Source organism: Podarcis erhardii, assembly GCF_964252035.2.
Source record: "Podarcis erhardii genome assembly, chromosome: 13".
Taxonomy (NCBI): domain Eukaryota; kingdom Metazoa; phylum Chordata; class Lepidosauria; order Squamata; family Lacertidae; genus Podarcis; species Podarcis erhardii.
In genome coordinates this window covers 18,484,512-18,504,040 of record NC_138502.1, presented here as the reverse complement: position 1 = coordinate 18,504,040, position 19,529 = coordinate 18,484,512, and the positions used below count along the sequence as shown (strand labels likewise).

At 50.0% G+C, this 19,529-nt stretch overlaps 1 protein-coding gene across 2 annotated transcripts in view; it reads right to left on the bottom strand.

Annotated features, from left to right (window-relative positions):
* The window catches only part of ALDH16A1 (aldehyde dehydrogenase 16 family member A1), a 43,331-nt gene extending 24,794 nt beyond the window's left edge, over positions 1-18,537 (bottom strand). Inside the window, exons 1-13 of one of the 2 annotated variants that reach the window (XM_081837345.1) lie at positions 17,220-18,537; positions 14,230-14,615; positions 11,154-11,256; positions 9,391-9,517; positions 8,375-8,553; positions 8,111-8,188; positions 6,995-7,179; positions 6,220-6,372; positions 4,839-5,036; positions 4,003-4,101; positions 995-1,131; positions 322-427; positions 34-203 (exon numbers count right to left, since the gene is read on the bottom strand). In XM_081837345.1, coding sequence (XP_081693471.1) covers positions 34-203; positions 322-427; positions 995-1,131; positions 4,003-4,101; positions 4,839-5,036; positions 6,220-6,372; positions 6,995-7,179; positions 8,111-8,188; positions 8,375-8,553; positions 9,391-9,517; positions 11,154-11,256; positions 14,230-14,615; positions 17,220-18,018 — 2,720 coding nt within the window. In that variant the 5' untranslated portion in view covers positions 18,019-18,537. The remainder of the gene's footprint in view (positions 1-33; positions 204-321; positions 428-994; positions 1,132-4,002; positions 4,102-4,838; positions 5,037-6,219; positions 6,373-6,994; positions 7,180-8,110; positions 8,189-8,374; positions 8,554-9,390; positions 9,518-11,153; positions 11,257-14,229; positions 14,616-17,219) is intronic. The other variant, XM_081837344.1, reaches the window with a different exon arrangement.
* Between the last annotated feature and the right edge of the window lie 992 nt (positions 18,538-19,529).

Below are 19,529 nucleotides of genomic sequence, written 5' to 3'. Positions count from 1 at the left end.
GCGAGGTTTGGATCTGGCCTGATACACCCTTACTTTGGAATGTTTCCTTCCAAGTCAGATGCTGAGGAACGTGGAACTCTACTGTCTGCAGCAACGGAGGGGATTTCAGCCCCTTGTGAGGTAGCAAAGGTTTTGAAGTCCAGATCCACAGCGCCGGGATGCGGGCGAGCCTGCCAGTTTGGTCTCACGTACTCAAAAAGGCCCTGAGCAAAGAAGATAATAAAATTGAAAAGTCAAATTGTTTTATTTTGTATCTCCCCCCCCCCAAACAAATCAGAGCCAGACCCCAGAGATCCCTCTGCGCCAGCTTCTCCTGCTAACCTCTTTGCCTCCGTCTCGGCCATAACCGCTTTCCTTGTAGCCCCCGAAGGCAGATGCAGCATCTAGCATGTTGTGGCCGTTGATCCAGACAGTCCCCACCTGCAAACTGGGGAGGTAGAATGGGAGAGGGTCAGAGAAGGCTGGCCCTGTACAGAGGGCTCCTTAAATCTTCTGAGGGAACTCAGGTTCTGAGGCATTTTGGAAAACACCTCACACTGCTCCGCGTGGTCTGTGCAAAGCCTGGCAGCAGAATGAGATGAAGGCGGCAGAATGGACTGTACCACTCCAGAACACAGGGGCGAAGGGCATTTATCTGCAAAGCAAAACTAGGCACAAAATGGAACAGGATAGGCTGGAGCAGGGGTCAGCAATCATTTTCAGCCATGGGCTGGTCCACCGTCCCTCAAACCATGTGGTGACCCCTGCTCAGCCTTTCTCCCTGCTTGTTTGTTTTACTTGCAGGGAAGATGTTAAAAATAAAATAAAGCAGAAGACCATTAAAAAATGCTATTCCCCACTTGCATTCTGAAGTGAAACATTTCACTCTGCCACCTCATGATTCTACCGCCTTGTTCTACTGCAGGATAGACCAGATCAGAGACAGTCTCCTGGGTGATTTGCAAACTTCTGTGTTAGTGGGGTGGGAAAGCTAGGCTGGAGTGACGAAACCTACCCGTGAGCGACTTCCAGAGCCAGGGGAAGGGTCTCCGTCCACACACTGGCAGCCAACCCATAGGGGGTGCTGTTCCCCAACGCCAACGCCTCCTTGGCTGTCCGGAAAGTCAATGATACCAGAACGGGGCCAAAGATCTGGAACACATGAAACAAATTTTGAACAAGAGGGGGGAGGGAGGAAGAGGATTCTAGGATCTGACATGCAGCGTAGTCCAATCCTAGAATGCAGGCATAGGCAAACTCGGCCCTCCAGATGTTTTGGGGCTACAACTCCCATCATCCCTAGCTAACAGGACCAGTGGCCAGGGATGATGGGAGTTGTAGTCCCAAAACATCTGGAGGGCTGAGTTTGCCTATGCCTGCCTAGAATGTAACAAGAAGAAAAGAAAAAAACCCTGTCTCAAAAGCTCTTTCGCTAAACTATTGAAATACTTCATTGTCACTTGTACAAGTTGTATACAGTGAGATTACATGAGCACCCCCTACTCAGCTCTCTTAGTCTTAATTCCCCTCGTTTACTGACGCACACCCACCAAACCGAAAGTCAAGTTGCCCTGTTGTTATCTTTTCATTCAGCAGCCTAACAGCCCACGGATAGAAGCTGTTCTTTACCCTGTTGGTGCAACTAATCATGCTTCTATATCTTCTGCTTGAGGGCAGGAGATCAAGAAAGTGCTGGCCAGGGTGTGAATCATCCCTGAGAATTTTCCTCACTCTCCTGAGGCAACGTTCTTCTGCTATTTCATCCAGTGGATTCATGGGACAGCCCATAATATCTTGTGCTGTATTCACCACCCTCTGTAGGCACCTATCAGCTGATGTCAAACCAGCGTACCACACCGTGATGCAGCATGAAATGACACTTTCTATTGTTGACCAGTAGAAGCAGATCATCAAATGTTGATTGACATCATTCTTTTGCAATATTCTGAAGAGATGGAGTTTCTGTTGGGCTTTCTTAACCACCTGGGTTGTATTTATTTTCCAAGTAAGGTCTTGAAAAACTCATGCAAGATTCCAGTCCTCCTGGTTTGGGAGGGTAGGGACAGGACTGGAAGCACGAGAGCAGCGTATGCAGAAAGCTCAAAAATTAAAAAGTCTTCTGTGATTGCAAGGCAGGAATTCTTTATGCCATTGCCCTGTGTGGGTCTCTTAATTCCTTAGCAAGGTTTTGCTCTGCTGTCAGGAAGAGAGGAGTGGCCATCTCAGGCAGCAATGTCAGTAGAGCACGAGACTCTTAATCTCAGGGTTGTGGTTTCGAACCCCACATTGAACAAAAGATTCCTGCATTGCAGGGGGTTGGACTAGATGACCCAAGTGGTCCCATCCAAATCTACAATCCTATGATTCTATGAATGAGAGCCGTTCACATTGGCCATCACTTAATTTATTGACGTATTTTCACTTGCTGGAGAAAAGGATGGAAAAAGAGCCAGATTCTTATCTTAATCAACCAAGTTTTGTAAACAGACATTCCACCAGTTCTCCTGGACCTAGGATCCCAATCTGGTAGAGAGTCAGTAGAACAGGGCGGACACCCACCCACGTCAACATCAAGGAGAAGAAGTTCCCCATTGCTTTGGCTAACTCTAAGGGGGTATTTATAGCACAGAATATGGGAACAGGCCCTGCTAATTGAAGGGAGATGCCATACAGGGGTGGACTGCCATGTTAGGGCTTTGCCTACTGGGGTGGGAAGGGAATTCAATATGCCCTCTAACCATTAGGCCACACTATCCAGTTTAGCTTCTATTCACTCCATACCAGGGGTTTCCCCAGTGGTGGTCAGTGGTCCACAAGCTTCATTCAGGTGGTTTGTGGCATACTTGTAAAAATAAGACTTAAAGATTACACAGCATCCAGCACAGCGAATTGCGATTGCTACATCTGGCAGAAAAACTATTAAGTGGTGCATCAAGACCCTCAGCAGTTTTCAAGCAAGGGGAAGAGAGGGAGAAAGTTGGAGAACCACCGCTCTGTGACTAACTCATCACCTGCAATTAAATCCTCAGCCTTCGTAAGGAGTAGCATGGTGTGGTTTTTTTTACCTCCTGTCCCTCTCTGTATTACAAGGACCCCTTTGCATTTTTGATTAGGAGGCAGAGAGAGAAACCAAAAGGGAGGGCAGCTGTCGCTTCTGTGTCTCAGGAGCTCATTCAGATACCTTTTTACACCCGCCTGGAGCTTTTACGGCTGCACACAGTGACGTATTTACCACCACCACCCATGTGCTCCTTTTTTTGCTTAATATCCAATCTGATAAAGGAGTCTTGGTGAAAATTTGCCCACTTTGTTGTTCTAGCCTGTCCTGGGGTCCCTCCAGACTGGTGTCTTTCTGCAAGTGTATTCTGCAACGTATCATTGACGCCATAATCATGCATTAGCATGTCTGCCCCAAAACATTTGCGGACACTAACAGTATTGAAGGGGGACTGTGTATAACCACCTTGATTCCATCATGAGCACAAATTATCATATATAAAAATAAAAAGGACATCTGAAGTAAAGAGTAAAGTAAAGCAGAGCCAGTGTGGTGTAGTGGTTAAGAGCAGTGGACTCATAATCTGGTGAACCGGGTTCGCGTCTCCGCTCTTCCACATGCAGCTGCTGGGTGACCTTGGGCTAGTCACACTTCTCTGAAGTCTCTCAGCCCCACTCACCTCACAGAGTGTTTGTTATGGGGGAGGAAGGGAAAGGAGAATGTTAGCTGCTTTGAGACTCCTTTGGGTAGTGATAAAGCAGGATATCAAATCCAAACTTTTCTTCTAAAGGTACTTTACCATTTCTTTGGTAAGCAGTATTTTATGTGGTAATACTGATTTCTGCCAAAAGAGGGCTCCCTTCTCCCTTCTCTTATTGGTTAATTGTATTTCCTAGACAGGCTCAACAAGTGGACAATTATGAACAACTAATATGTCCCCTGCTTAATCTTTTTTTGGGGGGTGGGGGAACTCACACCAACCAGAAAACTATGGGACTAAAGTCTTGGCAGTCACATCCTCCTACCTCTTCCCTGATGCAACGGGAGGTAGGATACACGCCGGTGATTAAGGTCGGAGGGTAGAACAGCCCACTTGAAGGGAGGGAGGCCCATGCCTGGAAAACCTAAAAGGGGGAGGGAAATGATTTATTTCTATATATCGCATCACTGAGATGCCCAAGAGCATAACACAGTTTAAAAAGGCAAAACAATCAGGAGGCGACATATTTTACAAACCAGGTGATTTTTAAAAAATAAAAATCCAGGAATAGACCATACCAAAAGCATTTTGAAATTGCACATTTTAAAATGTAAAGCTTCTGCTAATTATTTGCTAAGCAGTGTACAGAAAAGAAATCATACAGAACCATAAAATCGTCATAAAACCAAACAGAAGCGGAAACGCTACTGTAAAATGCCTGCCGGAATAATGCTTTGTCATGCGCCTGAGCAAGAGCTACAATTCCCAAAGTGGTTTAACAACTGGCCCCTCTTCACAGGGAATTCTGGGAGTCGTAGCTCTGTGAGGGGAGACAGCTAACAACTCTCAGCACCCTTAAGAAACTACACCCTGCCCCCGCAACGATTATTTGGGGGAAACCATGTCAAGATAGCTCAGGTGGTAATGCATGAGACCCTTAATCTCAGGAACACGGGTTTGAGCCCCACGTTGGGTGAAAGATTCCTGCATTTCAGGAGGGTTGGTCTAGATGACCCTCAGGTACCTTCCAGCTCTACAATTCTCCGATCCTCTGAGCAATGTCTGTTTGAAGTAGCATCGCAACACTTTAAACATATGGTGTGCGTGGCCTTAAAGACCACCCCCCTTCTCCAGAAGCCCCAAGAGGCCCAAGCCCCTCACCTCAGCGCCTTCCGCTCGAGCTTCCTCCACCAGGCCCTCGATGGCATGCCGCTGCTTCTCGCTGACCAAGGCTCCCAAGTCCACGGCCTTGTCCAGAGAGTCCCCAACCCGGAGCTGCCCCATTCGGCGCTTCAGGCGTTGAACAAAGTCTTTGGCAATGGATTCCTGCAGGAGCAGCTGAGACCCGGCACTCTGGGCCTGAGGAAGGGAGGAAAATGCCAACATCTTGAGGGAATTGATTTAAACCGAATTAATACTCCCCCCCCCAATAACCCCCCCCCCCGTTGCACTCTACAGTGGTACCTTGGGTTATATACGCTTCAGGTTACATACACTTCAGGTTACAGACTCCGCTAACCCAGAAATAGTACTTCAGGTTAAGAACTCTGCTTCAGGATGAGAACAGAAATCGTTCTCCGGCGGCGCGGTAGCAGCGGGAGGCCCCATTAGCTAAAGTGGTGCTTCAGGTTAAGAACAGTTTCAGGTTAAGAACAGACCTCCGGAACGAATTAAGTACTTAACCCGAGGTACCACTGTATGTGGTAACACCTGCCCAGCTTTGGAGAAACATTTTCTCTTCCACATGACTGAAAAACCGGTGAGAATTCCTACTACATCAGGGGTGAGGAAGCTCTTTAAACCCAAGGGCCACATTCCTTTCTGGGCAACCTTCCCAGGGCCACACGCCAGAGGAAAAAAGGGAGTGGAGCAACCTTTGTAGCGAACAGTTCTTTCTACACAGATCCACACACATCCCTCTCTATCCTCCATCCATGCAAGGAAGAAGCATTATCCAGAGTTCAAGGACTTCATTCCAGCCAAGCAAAAACGCTCAGGGGGTGGGTGGGAAGTAGGGTCAATGTTGCCTGAAGGAGGGAGTGTGGCCTGGAAAGAATCCTGAGGGCGACACGGAGAGGCTTGGGAAGGCCGCGTTCAGCTCCCACTCCTCAGCCAGTGCAGTGTAGTGGTTAAGAGTGGTGGTCTCGTAATCTGGGGAACCGGGTTTGCGTCTCCGTTCCTCCACATGCAGCTGCTGGGTGACCTTGGGCCAGTCACACTTCTTTGAAGTCTCTCAGCCCCACTCACCTCACAGAGTGTTTGTTGTGGGGGAGGAAGGGAAAGGAGAATGTTAGCCGCTTTGAGACTCCTGAAGGGGAGTGAAAGGCGGGATATCAAATCCAAACTCTTCTTCTTCAGCAAGAGCCGAAACACCTACCAGAGGCCTGGCAAAATGTAGGGGCTGCCCCAGACCCGCAGGCTACTAGGTGCCAACTCTGTGGTAAAAAGGGAGGGGCCCTAGCGGTATGTTAATTCAATAAATAATAATAATTTAAAAATGCTTGTTCTAGGCCTCAGTCTGCCTATCCTCAGTTCAACCTACCTGCCCCCAGTTCTGCCAGACGGCATCTACCAGCCCGTCGACGGCGCTGTCCAGGTCAGCCGAGTCAAAGACGATGAAGGGCGACTTCCCTCCGAGCTGCAGAGACAGCTTCTTGCCAGTCCCAGCGGTGGCCCGGCGCAGGTTGCGGCCCACCTGAAGCGATGGCAAAGGGTCAGTGCACATGAGTACACGGCTTTGCGTGTATTTAAGGTGGGACATTTATTTCAAAATATTCATGAGCTGCCTTTCGGAGCATCACTTTGTCAAGGCTGAACAATTTAGAATTTGGCGTTGGACATAGCAAGCCCCGCAATATAACTCTCTATCAACGTTTAATCGGTAACGGGCAGCATGGCGGGGCTGTGCTGCTCCCCCGGCTCCCTCCATCAGAGTTGCTGTGGCATACCCAGGCGGAAAAGGGGAGAGGAGAGGTTAGCCCAGTGAATACCTGCCGGCAGGAGCACCGGATTGGCTCTCCCAAGGAGTTTGCCCCACGCCAACCTTGCTGCCCCTCCTCCACCTGGTCTGCAGAAGCAACCCAGCAGGAAAGAAGCCATGTGAACAGTGCTGGCTGCTACTGCATCAAAAACGTAGGAAATGGAAAAGCAAGATTTCTGCAAATCCATCAGCTGCAAAGGAGCATGCTAACTGCACTCATGCATAAGCCGCAGGGACAGAATGTTGCAGCTCCCTGAAGGGTAATGGATACCGCAATTGTAAGGCCCCAGACCAGGGCTATTGTAAGCCACTTCTCTGAGGGGAGAGAAGCACTCACCTTGGCAGAGCCAGCAAAGGCCACTTTGTCAATGCCTGGGTGGGCGGCCAAAGCTTCTCCCAGACCCTGGTCGCCTGTGATGACGTTGAGGACCCCCGGAGGGAGCCCAGCCTGGGCGCAAACCTCAGCCAGGAGCAGAGCCGTCAGCCGGGTAGTGCTGGCTGGTTTCAGGACTATGGTGTTTCCTATATGGCAAGAAACGAGGGGCAGGTTGAGGGGAAGAGAGAGAGAGAGAGAGAAAAGGAGAAGATGTGAAGAAGAAAGCAAAGGAAATATCCAGTTTTGTAGTCTGCACTCCGCCTGGTCAACCAAGGAAAGAGAGCAAAGACTAGAATCACACATTCCAGTCCCCCGTTTTCTGTTTACAACCTCGCCTGCCAGGGATGCAGGAAGGCACACTGTTTCCCCTTCAGCTGGAACTAGGAGATTCACATCCATATGGAGACGCAGGAAGGCGACCAGTCAAAACTGGTGAAAAGCACTCCAGGCCACAGAGGCCACTTGTGCCTCACAGGGGTGTCAATTTGAATAAAAAATTGGGGGCCCCCAGTAAAGCCCTGCATAATCGATCACCAGACACGGTGCATGCACACCGCTTGAATGGCAATGCTCAACAACTTTGTGGGGGGCTGGCCCCCTCAAATATTTTATTGGGGAGGGGAGCCGAAGGGACCTCGGCCCCTAGGAGTTGGCACTTATATTCCAGGTGAATCCAGGAGTTATCTCAATGGGATATACCGTGCCCTGATATTTTACAGCTCCAGTTTCCACGTCTGTTTTTTTTAATAGTGGAAAAATAAGCCAGCATGTCAATGCAATATAAACAATTTTTATGCCAAGTTGACTTGGGAGGGCGCCTGCTAAAGGTTTGCAAAAGTATGCAATGGTGTGGAAAAGGTGGGGAGGGCGAGAGATTATCCCACCCTCCACATCCCCACTTGTCACTAGAGCTCAAGAAAACTGACAGAACCATGGAGCCTTCTTCCAAGTCGGCCGGCGAGCTGAGCCGAGATTTGAACCCGAGTCCCACCAGCTCTAGTCCAACCGCTGTGCCACTTTTGTCACTTTTCTCAGGGTCAACAGATGCTCCCACTGCCCTCCCTCCATTTCACATACCCATGGCCAGCGCCGGACACACCTTCCAAGTCAGAGTCAGCAGCGGGAAACTCCTGGGAATGAGAGCTGCCACGACACCTATTGGAGGGAAGGTTGGGTTTTTATCGGACCTCTGGGCACAATTAGAAACCGCAGTGTTAAAAAAACAGGGAGGGGGCAGTGAGCTGAGGTGCTGCCATGTTCAGCGGGGAAAGGCGGGGCAAGGAGGAGGAAGGTGGAGGCCCCTCTCTGCCCTGGGAACACTATCCAGCCCCTCCAACTCACCGAGAGGCTTCCGGCCCTTCATCTCCACCTCCATCAGCTGGGCCCAGCCAGCGTGATGGTAAAAATGGCGGACGACCAAAGGCAGGTCTGCATCTCGGGCTTCCCGGATCAGCTTCCCGCTGTCTAGGCTCTCGAGGAGACTGAGGAGCCGCTGGTGTTTCTGGATGGTCCTGGCCACGCTGGAGAGAGGAGGAAGAAGAGATGGCTACCAATCAAGTGAAGGTGGGCCTCAGAGAATACCCAAAGGGCCTTTGTATGTTTCACAGTAAAAAGAGGGAGCCATGACACCTTAAGAGAGGAAGAGGAAGCAGGTCGCCTGTTTATGTGAGAAATGAGCATCCAAAATGCTAAGTACAGTGGTACCTTGGGTTAAGAACTTAATTCGTTCTGGAGGTCCATTCTTAACCTGAAACTGCTCTTAACCTGAGGTACCACTTTAGTTAATGGGGCCTCTTGCTGCCGCTGCGCCACCACCACACGATTTCTGTTCTCATCCTGAAGCTAAGTTCTTAACCCGAGGTACTATTTCTGGCTTAGCGGAGTCTGTAACCTGAAGCATTTGTAACTGGAAGTGTCTGTAACCCAAGGTACCACTGTAAAGGGCTGATACTCACAAGGGTTGCAACATTCCAAGAAAAGACCTTGTGAAGTCCGATACCTTGTGCCTGAGGCAGTTGTGTAAATTGACACAGCTATACCTGCTAATAACAGTCTTTTTGTGTTGTTAAGAGCAGGTGAGCAGTAGGCCTGCTCTGTTCTGCAGCTGCCTGCCTGGGAATTAAGTCCGTGTCTGTAAGAACGCTAGTCTTGCTGATAAATCTATATAACAAATTAGTAACGTAAGTAATACCTGCTTGCCTTGTACGTGTATATTGAATCTAACAAGTGCAAAGGGCACTGTGAGCAAAAGTTATTGCTATCCAAACTTTGAAAGAGCGTCTTGCACAGTTTTTATAGGAGGGAACAAAAGAAGCCTAGGAAAAGTTTTCACAAGTCAGAAAAGGCTGGCCACTTACTTGTACAGGTGCCGGGCCCGGACATGGCCAGGGAGCTGGCTCCAAGTTTCGAACGCTTTTGTGGCAGCATCAACCGCTGCGTCCACGTCTTCTGTGCTGCCCTGAAGGGTGGTGGCCAGTGGCTCCCCTGTGGGGTGTGGAAGAAAGGAGAAGAGCTCTCTCTCACCACTCCCAGGGCTGGTTTTATAGCAAATCGTAAACTCTGCAAAGGCGTCAGCACAATGTGGAAGGAAGGATGCAGAAGCCTTTTCAGGGATGGGGAATCTGCAGCCCCACCAGATGTTGTTGGTTTGCAATTCCCAGTACAGTGGTACCTCGGGTTAAGTACTTAATTTGTTCCGGAGGTCCGTACTTAACCTGAAATAGTTCTTAACCTGAAGCACCACTTTAGCTAATGGGGCCTCCTGCTGCGGCTGCGCCGCCACAGCATGATTTCTGTTCTCATCCTGAAGCAAAGTTCTTAACCTGAAGCACTATTTCTGGGTTAGCGGAGTCTGTAACCTGAAGTGTATGTAACCTGGAGGGGCACAGCTCATCCCTGTTTTAAGCTAAGAAGAATCTGATAGTTGAAGACGATGATGAAGACAAAGAAGAAGAAGAAGAAGAAGAAGAAGAAGAAGAGAGAGAAGAGGGTTCTAGTTCTCACTATTTTGGTCAAAGCAGTAACAACCATTCCAAACTGGAAACAAGTAGGGCAATGGAGGTGCCACTAGGCCCCTGGAAAAAGACTACACCTGGGTAATATCAATACTCAGAAACAGCCTTTCAGCCTCAGCTTACCTTGGTTAATAGCTCTGCAATGTGTTCCCTGCCCATCCTAACCTTCCCTGCCCAATCCACACCAATGCAGCTCTCAGAACCAAGATATGCAAATATACTTAGAAAACAGCTTGGATCTAACCATTACTACCTTCAGAAGATAGGGGTATATGAGGTTCCTTTGCCAGTTCCCCTCCCCCCCCTGCAACACTTTCCACCACCCAAAAACCTGCTCCAGAGGGTTGTTGGGGTGGGGTGAGGGACCCTCTGGAACAGGGTAGAAGGTGGTGCTGGGGACTGAAGGGGGAGCTTCCCCGCCTCTTTCCACCAGGAAGATTCCCATTGCTAGATCAAAAGTCTTGTATGGATGGAGGGCAACATCTAGATCCAAGCCACAGCTTGCACAGATAGCTTTTTCATCTTTGAACATCACAGGAACTGAGCTTTAAAACAAAGAATAACAGACAGCCCCACCAGACACCCCTGCAGCTTTTTGGAATTCTATGTTAAAAAGAAAAAAGCAGCGTCAGATTCTGTCTCTTAAAAAACCAGGAATATTAATCTGTTTGACAATTTGACTATTTGACAGCATCTGAAACAGGAATGGACAGAAGGCAGTTTGGGATCCACTGGGAGACCCCTGGATTATCTGCAAGAGACCTTTGGGATATTGTGGTGTTATTGCAATGAATTCTGCCTACATGAGGCTGCTCTTGAAGACGACTCAGGAAAAGATATTTGCCCGAAATGCAGTGGACAGGTTACTAGCTTTTAAAACAGCTGCCTTGGCTGCCACTTTGTTTCTGAGTCAAATTCAAAATGCTCACATTAGTGTTTAAAGCCCTAAAAAATCAGGCCCCACACAGATGGCCTCTTTCCCTACAGAGACCCCATGGGTGTAAAAATCAGTGGAGGAAGCTCTTTTGGTTGTCCGCAGACGCTTGGGGAGAGGGCATGCTCTGTGGCAACCCCTAAGCTGTGGAGCTCATCTCATCTGCCTCTACCTGTGGTAGGATTCTTGGTGGTGCAGGTCTCCCTTCCGTCTGGCTTCAGCCATTCTCCGCCTATGAAATGCCCGAAACTACGGCCGTGGGATTCCAGCCAGGTCTAAAAAGTAAGGGGGTGGGGAGAGAAAACAAAAAATTATAACTTGAACTAGAATACAAAAATGGGAGGTGTGAAGAGGTCAAGGAAATAAGTAAAGAAAGAAAGCTATGCAAAGGTTTAATTTGTTCTTTTTCTTTTTTAAATGATTGTATTTTTTCTGTCTTTTTTCTTTTTCTTTTTTTCTTTTTGTAACTTTCAAAATTTTGAATAAATATTATTTTAAAAAAAGAGAAAACAAAAAATTAAAGGGACACCCAGGTTTGTGAACACCATCTTTCTTCTTTTCAAACAGACCTTAAGAACTTGAATGTATCACCAAAAGTGTGCTGGGCTCTTAAAACTGCTGCCGTATTTATTTTGCCATTGAATGCTTCTGCATGTCTTTTAGAAATGAGTTTAACTGGGCCTGTAAAGCTGCGTAAGCCTTTCTTAAACAAGCAAATAGAAGATGTCTTCCCCACATACAAAGCAATGCCGCTTTCAAGATACAGCCACAGACCCTCCAAGTGTCCCTATTTTCCAGGGACGTCCCTGATTTAGAGGAGCCATCCTGGTTTCTGATTTGATCCCAGAATGTCCCACTTTTCTTCAGGAAGTCCCTATTTTCATTGGAGAAATGTTGGAGGGTCTGGAGCTATCTGATCCCCGATCCCCAGCAATCCTGTATAGGCAAGTTTTGTTAATGTTTAATTATGTTTTTATATGTCGGAAGTTGTCCAGAGTGGCTGGAGGTCCCCAGTAACATGTGTGGGTATAAATGGTAAAATTATCATTGTGGAGTGGGATGTCCCTGTTTTCATTGGAGAAATTATGGAGGGCATGTGCCAGCTGCAATTCACAGGAAGTATTCACCCACCCCACCCCACAACCCAAAGTACTGCCATATGCAAATCTACACAGATCCAAGCTATTAATTAATGGATCCAATCAGCTAAAGCTTAAACGATTAATCAACCAACAGCACAATCCTGTGCAAGCTAATTTGGAACGAAACCAGATCAAAGGAGCTTATTTTTAGGTCGAGTGAGCAAAGCACAGCAGTGATGGAACTCCTTAATCAAGCGAAGAAGAGGCCATAGCTCAGTGGTAGAGCATCTGCTTTGCATGCAGAAGGCCCCAGGTTCGATCCCCGATATCTCTGGTCAGAAAAGAGCCCTGCCTGAAACCACTGCTAGTAGACAATGCTGAGCTAGATCAACCAAGGGTCTGAATCAGTGGAAGGTGACCAACAATGATGCTAGAACCTGGCAGGAGAGGGACAGCCAACCACATGCTTTGGTTCAAACCCTGGTTGAGAGCCAGTGATGGGGAAAGACCACTGACCCCCCGCCCCCAAGAGGCTGCCAGACAGAGCAGGCAATACTGGGCCAGGTGTAGGGACGGGAGGATGAATTTGTTCAGTCTACACTTCAAGCCTAATTTGCTAAACCTGAACTTAGGCTAGGTACACAACATACATTTAAAGCACCGACACACACACACACACACAGCAAGAATCCTGGGAGTTGTAGTGTATCCCTCAATGTGCCACAATTCCCAGCATCCTTAAACTACAGGATTATTGGGTGTGTACGCTTTAAATGTGCTGTGTGTATACAGCCATTTATTTGGATGGAAACACAGCTATCGATATGATTAAATCTGTGATGTGGTTTTGGTTCAGAAAATGTGCAAAAAAGAAAAAAAGAAAGGCATATTTTCTGGAAAGGAATACACAGAAAAATGTGTATTTTTTGGAAATGCATGTTTTTAAAATGTGGGTTTTGGGTGCGCTTCTTTTTATAAAAAACGATCCACAAAAACCGGGAAGACGACTGAGCACACGGAAAACTGAACACAGAAGACAGATGGGCTGGTGGATAAACAGCCTGGTATTGAGGCATCCTGCAAGGGCCCTGAGACTTGTGCCATCACTGGGTCGGCCAAAGGCTTCCAGCCGATTGCGCCCCAGACCATCCTCTGGATTTGATGAGGCAGGAGGGAGTTGCAATGTGCGCTGCTTAGAGACCACAGGAAGAGACATAAGTCCAGGGGTGTTAACCTGAATGCTCAACTTTTCATTTACCTACTCAAGGGTCTACAGTCTGTTCCAGCTATAGGTGGCTGAATGCATGCATGCTCTCTCTCTCACTCGCCCTTCCTATTGTGGGCTGTTGTTTGGTCATTATGTGCTTGCTGTATTTTGACAGATCCACCTGCCTCTGCACTCCAGAGACAGAGACTCAACCACATTGGCAAGGTCACTTCAAAAAGAACACGTCTAGAGAAAGAAATAATCTACTGCCACAATGATTGCATGGGTCTCTGCTTTCTTTTTTGTTCACAGCCTCTAGTTATATTTTGTTTAAACAATCAAGGGTTTTAAGGCTACAGCCATTCATGGAACTGCCAATCACAGTAGAGGTTGGCCCTTTAAGGCCAGTAGGGCACTGCCCCACCAACCTCACTCTGCCCTCTGCCAATCCCCACCTGCCTGCCTTTTACTGACAACAACCAGTCCAGAGGATGGCCTCCTCCTCCTCCTTAGTCTCAGTGTTGGCCCTTGTAGAACTCAGGAAGAAGAGGAGGCCAAAAGTAGAATCAGCTGGCCTGCCATTGTCTCTGGCGCCACCTACTGATGGACTCCCTGCCTTTCGCCCTACCGCCAACCACTGACGACTTATCATAACCCTGAGATCACTGGTTAAGAGGCTTTTAGAATGTTTTCAGATTTTTTCCAAAAGCTGTTTTCAGGTTTTATTTTAAAAGGTTTTATTGCTGCTGTGCCTGCTGCTTGGGGCTCCTTTGGGAGAAAGAGCAGGATATCTCTCAAATAAATAAAAGCAATAAGATTGGAGAGGCCCTAAGAAAGGGCACTTTGGTGATTCTAAGGAACTGGAAAAAATTGACTTAGGGTGGGGACTGGGGATCTGGACTCCTGGGTTCTCCGAAAAAGGAGCAGAGGTCCTATCAGGCTGCTACAGCGCTGGCAACCTTTAAGAGGAGGGGCTCTTGAACGCTGGTGTCTTTCCGAGGTCCTCCTTCAGGGTCCTTGCAGAGCTCCCTGCTCCAGCTCTCCTCCTTGACTTGCCGAGGCCCATCTGCCTCCTTGCCGTCTCCAGCTGCCTCTCGCTCCTTCTGGCTCTTGGCCCACATCTGCCGGATCCAGTCCATCTCAGCCGTCCACAGCCTCCGGTCCTTCTCCCGCTGGGCTTTCTCCTCCTCCCACAAGCCCTGGAACAGCTTCTCCCTCTCCCGGAAGTGTGCCCGGATGTCCCGCACGAGATCATCAAACTTGTCTTCCCGGGGCCTCTTCCTCCTGTTGCGGAGCTGAGCCAGCTTCTCCCGGGTGCTCAGCAGGGTCCGTGGCCTGGAGAAAACTGCAAGGGGAAGGAGTTATTTAATTTTTGCAACATGCTTTATGTGGGGCTGCCCTGGTACCTGCTGTAGAAGCTGCAGTTAGTGCAAGGACTGCTCACAGCAGCAAGCTACCAGAAACATGTTCCTTATCTGCAGAGGATCGCTGTTGCCAATTTGCCAATGGGCCAACTCTGAGGTTGTGGTGCTGAAAGCCCTAAGGAGCTTGGGCCCAACTCAAGCAGACAGCTATCTCGAAGCTGGATAGCTCAGTTGGTTAGAGCACATTGCTCACAATGCCAAGGTTGTAGGTTTGATTCCCCATAAGGGGCAGTTGCATATTGCTCCATTCCAGGAGATTGGACTAAATGGTCCTCAGATTCCCTTCCAACTCTATGATCTCTATATGCGATATCACATACCCAACCCAGCCCAAAGCCACCATTGGGGGAATAAAGCATCACAGATTATATATGAAATAGCACCACCATCAGGTCAGCTGACAAAACTACACATAAACCAGGATAAAATCCAACCCATCTCTAAGAGGCAAACTAAGGCCTGGGGGCCGGATACGGCCCAATCGCCTTCCAAATCTGGCCTGCAGACAGTCTGGGAATCAGCGTCTTTTTACATGAGTAGAATGTGTCTGTTTATTTAAAATGCATCTCTGGGTTATTTGTGGGGCATAGGAATTTTGGTTCCCCCCCCCCTTCCAAAATGTCTGAGGGACAGTGGACCGGCCCCCTGCTGAAAAAGTTTGCTGACCCCTGGCTAAGAGCCTCTGCTGATCACTTCGACTTGCCCGTTTACCTCTGGCAATTAAATAATAATAATTGTGTAAAGTTGAGGAGGGTTGGTTCTTTTTCTCTTCCTCTATTCTCCAGACCAACAGCTTGCCCACATGGGTTACATGGATTAAGTAACCTGCAAGGCTGCTTTTATGAAGCGTAGCTGTGAATTGTAGATTCCTTACATTCTCCCAGAAAATATTTAAGAATTGGAAAGCAGTCCAATCACACCCCAAGTGGCATTATATTGATTTTTTTAAAAAGAGAAAGATGCAAGATGGAAAATAGTGGGGCAAGAATGGCCTCATAAAGACGCAGTTGGTTCATTCAACCTAAGACGCCCCTCACCTCTTTGCTTCTGAGACAAGCTTTGTACATAAGCCCACCAAGGTTATTGGCCTGCAAAAAAACAAATGTACTAGCCTTGAGGGTAGGGAGGGAGATACAGAGAACCCCACCCTCCTCTTCCAGAAGCAGACTGCATTTCTATGAAGGGGCTTCCCTCATCTGGAAGCTTGTCTTGTTCCTGCACTGGGCACAGAGGATGGATGAGGTTCCATCACTTCTTCACCAACCCACTCACCTGCCTGCCTTCCCGTCCTTGTTGCCCAAGGCGAATGCGTAACGCCTTAAAATTCAAGGTTCTATTTTGCATTCCAATGATATTCCACTTACTCTGATCATCCAGATATAATACAGTAGCAAAAACAGACCATGGAGTAACAAACTGAGACCACGAACAGGATGCAAAATTGTGGGTTTTTTAAAAAGAGTGATTTCAGGATATTGGCTGGGATATTAATAGGTTGGTATTTTTTTACGTTTCCTGGTTTTTAGCCTGGATTGGCTCCAACACACATAGATATTTTAGGAAAACTTTCAGGATTTTAAGTTCAGCATCCCTTTGGCCATAAGAGCCCAATAGCCAGCACATGTCTAGGTTCCTATTATGAGAAAAAAAGACTAGGCAGAGACCAGTTTGAAGGAAAAGGTTATGGGCCAAGATTCCTGGGGGCACAGATTTCTCTTTATACCGAGTCTGACCCACTGGATGCGTCTAGCTCAATACTGTCCACACTGACCGACAGTAGCTCTCCAGGTTATCAGGCAGAAGTCCTTCCAGCATTACCTGCAGATGCCGGGGACCATACCTGGGACCTTCTGCTATGCAGAGATGATGAATGACCACTTAAGCAACTCAGAGCCCACGGAAAGGAGGGAGTTTGAAAGCCAGACAGGAATCTTGGGCATTCTGGAAGGCGGTGATACCTAGCAGTTGTCAGCAGGAAGGTGAAGGAAGGACTGCTTAGGAGCCTTAGATAAGGGATGTAGTGCTTTTGGAAAGAGCTACCCCAGAATCCTGAGCCTCAAGAAAGGTAGAGGTGGCCAATAGTGTCAAGCCAGATAATCAGGAAAGGCGGGTGGGTGATGGGTGGGAAGGAAGCTGCCAAGATTTCCTGGGTTCTCCAGTAGGAAGTGGGTTTAGAAGGGATGCCAGTTGGGAAGGTGGGTGCAGGGAAAGGGAGCGCGGTCAGGTCATCAGGGTTTCCGGGGCCAAGTAGAAAGAAGCCATTTATTGGGGAAACCTTGGGAGTGGAAATGTGGGGAAGCTATGAGACAGGATTCCTGGCTTCAGTATCATTAGGAACTGAGTGCAAGGCAATTCTGACAACCTGGGCATCAGGGCTGCAGCACTAGCGGAGGGCCGGATAGTAAAGAGCTGAGGACCAGGACTCCCGGGTTCTCCGGAGAGGAGCCTCGGGATATAAATATAAATAAAATCATGTGTCACATATATTCCTCCCATCCAAAAACTCCGCCTCTCCCTCTACTCACCTCTCCGGTTCAGCCCTGGTCTCCAAGGAGCCTCCAAGTGCGCCCGGCTCTCCCGGCGAAGGAGAGGCTGGTCCGCCCCGCCGGGGGTCTCCACGTGGGCGTCCTCCTGGCCGTAGAGGTAGGCTCCCCCTCCGCCCCGGAGGCCGCTCTCTTCTCTCCCGGGACTTTTCTCCTCCTTGACGATCCCGCCTGCCACGTGGTGGTGGAGGGCCGGGTCCTCGGAGTGGAGCAAGCCCCCGACCCCTGCCTGGGAGGAGGACGACGACGAGGCGGCGGCGGCGGCGGCTGCTACCGCGGAGGAGGAAGGCTCGCCCTGCGGATCCCCGTCGCTGCCGTCGGTCACGGACACCTGGGTCCACGCGTACTCGTCTTCGTGGAGCTCGGGGTCGAGCTCGGGGTCGCTCTCCTCCTTGATCACCACCTGGCACCAGGGCGCCGCGCCTCCGCCCCCTCCGCTGCCCAGGATGGCGTCGAGTTCGTGGAAGAAGCGGCACCTCTGGCGGGCGATGCCGTCCTGCAGCTTGGCTTGCTTGTAACTCTTCTTCAGGTCTTTGCCTTTGGTCCGGCACTGGTCCTCGTCGCGGAAATAGCCTTTCTCCGCCATCCGCTCCGAGATCCACTGGTAGACGTCGGCATTCCGGTGGCAGCGGTTCAGCTGCGTCTGGATCCCTTCCTCCCCCCACAGGGCGAGGAAATCCAGCGTCTCCCGGTGGCTCCAAGTGGCTGCCCGGGTGCGGGGCACTTTGGGGCGATCCGCGCCCTTGGGGCCCAGGAAGGAAGAAGGGGAAGGCGAGGACATGCCCGCGATGGGAAAGGACCGGGGATTATAATAATTATAATAATAAAATAATAAAAGGAATCATATAATAAAATGGAATGGAATAGGGGGTCCCCCCAGCTCGGTTTAATGAGGAGCCTAACCCCGGTGCACGCTGGGATACAGCCCCCTCCCTAACCCAGAAGACCGAGCGAGGCGGAGTAAGAGGGGCGGGTACCTCCGCGGTAGCACGTAACCCGAGGTGGGACTTACCACGGGCGCGCTGGCCAATGGGCGCGCAGTATGCATATGACCCTGATTCAAATCGGGCCGCTCGGCCACGCCTGTTGGAAGAGAACCTCTCTTTGCCCCCGCGAAGCAGAGAGCGGGGCGCTGAACCTCCCGGGGAACCCAGGAGTCCGAGCGCAGCTTCGTCTACCTCGCCTCCTTCGGGCGCTCTGCTCCTTCAACGCAGCAGATCCCTGCACGGCACGGACTGGTCTCCCCCCCCCCAAAGGATAGCTAGTCTAGCTGCAGCCCAGCAAGAAAAGCATAGCTTGGGGCTTGCAAATCCGCAGCAGAACCCCCCCCCCCGTTAGTTCCTGTGTTCTCTCAAGGGGCGGAGAGGATGTCCTACACGGCGTTGGGATGCAGAGGTGCATTGACATTCAGACGAGACGAGAGAAAGGAGCGAAGCGGGAGCTTTGCCAGGATTCGAGCACGGGCGAGACTTTGCTTCCCATTCTAAGGGTGTTTTGTGCGCTGCAGCGAGGATCGGCCGGACTCCTGGGTTCTACAGGGGATCCCAGCTTTCTTAGTTGGAGCTGACGTTGCAGCACGCGCCAGTTCTTCCGCGTCCCTTTTCCTAAATGCAGACTTAAATAACAGTAATAGTTGAAACGTGCCGCCGTGAAGAGGGAGACCTTTAGAGCTCGGGTGGTCAACGACACCCACGTGAGAGGCGGCGAGTCCAGCCAGCAGAGACCGCTGGCTCAGCCGAGGAGCGAAGGTCAGGGCTGGAGAGCGGCGGGGAAGAGAGGGGCAAAGACCAGGGCAAAGGGCGGCGGGCTCTGGGGAAGGAAGGCAGACCCCCCCGCCCCCTAGACCCTCCTGTTTGCGATCTGCTCCTGCTCCCGCCCTGCTTACTAAATAGCCTTTGCTTTTGAAGAAAAGAAATCCCGCTCGGAGCCACACTTTTCTCCTCTTCCAACATCTCCCTGAATTCCTAACCCCCACCGGATCCCTCTCCCGCGCTCTCCTCTTCGGGGACCCAGGCGTCCGGGGGGCGCCTCCCAGCCTGCTTCCCTTACCTGGGCTGCCCCAGTGCCCTCTGGGACAGGCCCATACTCCATGGAGCTGTAGATAGCGGGCACTGAAGGGGCCCCGCGCCTGCTGCCGCCTCCCGCCGCCGCCGCCGCTGCTGAGCCAGCCATGGGCACTAATTGGGCTGCTTCCCCCTTGATAGTTGGACTAAGCACCAGCCAGGCTTAACATTCATTCAGCCACCCGCCCCCTTTAAGGCGGCACTTCCGGACTCCTGGCTTCCATAGAGA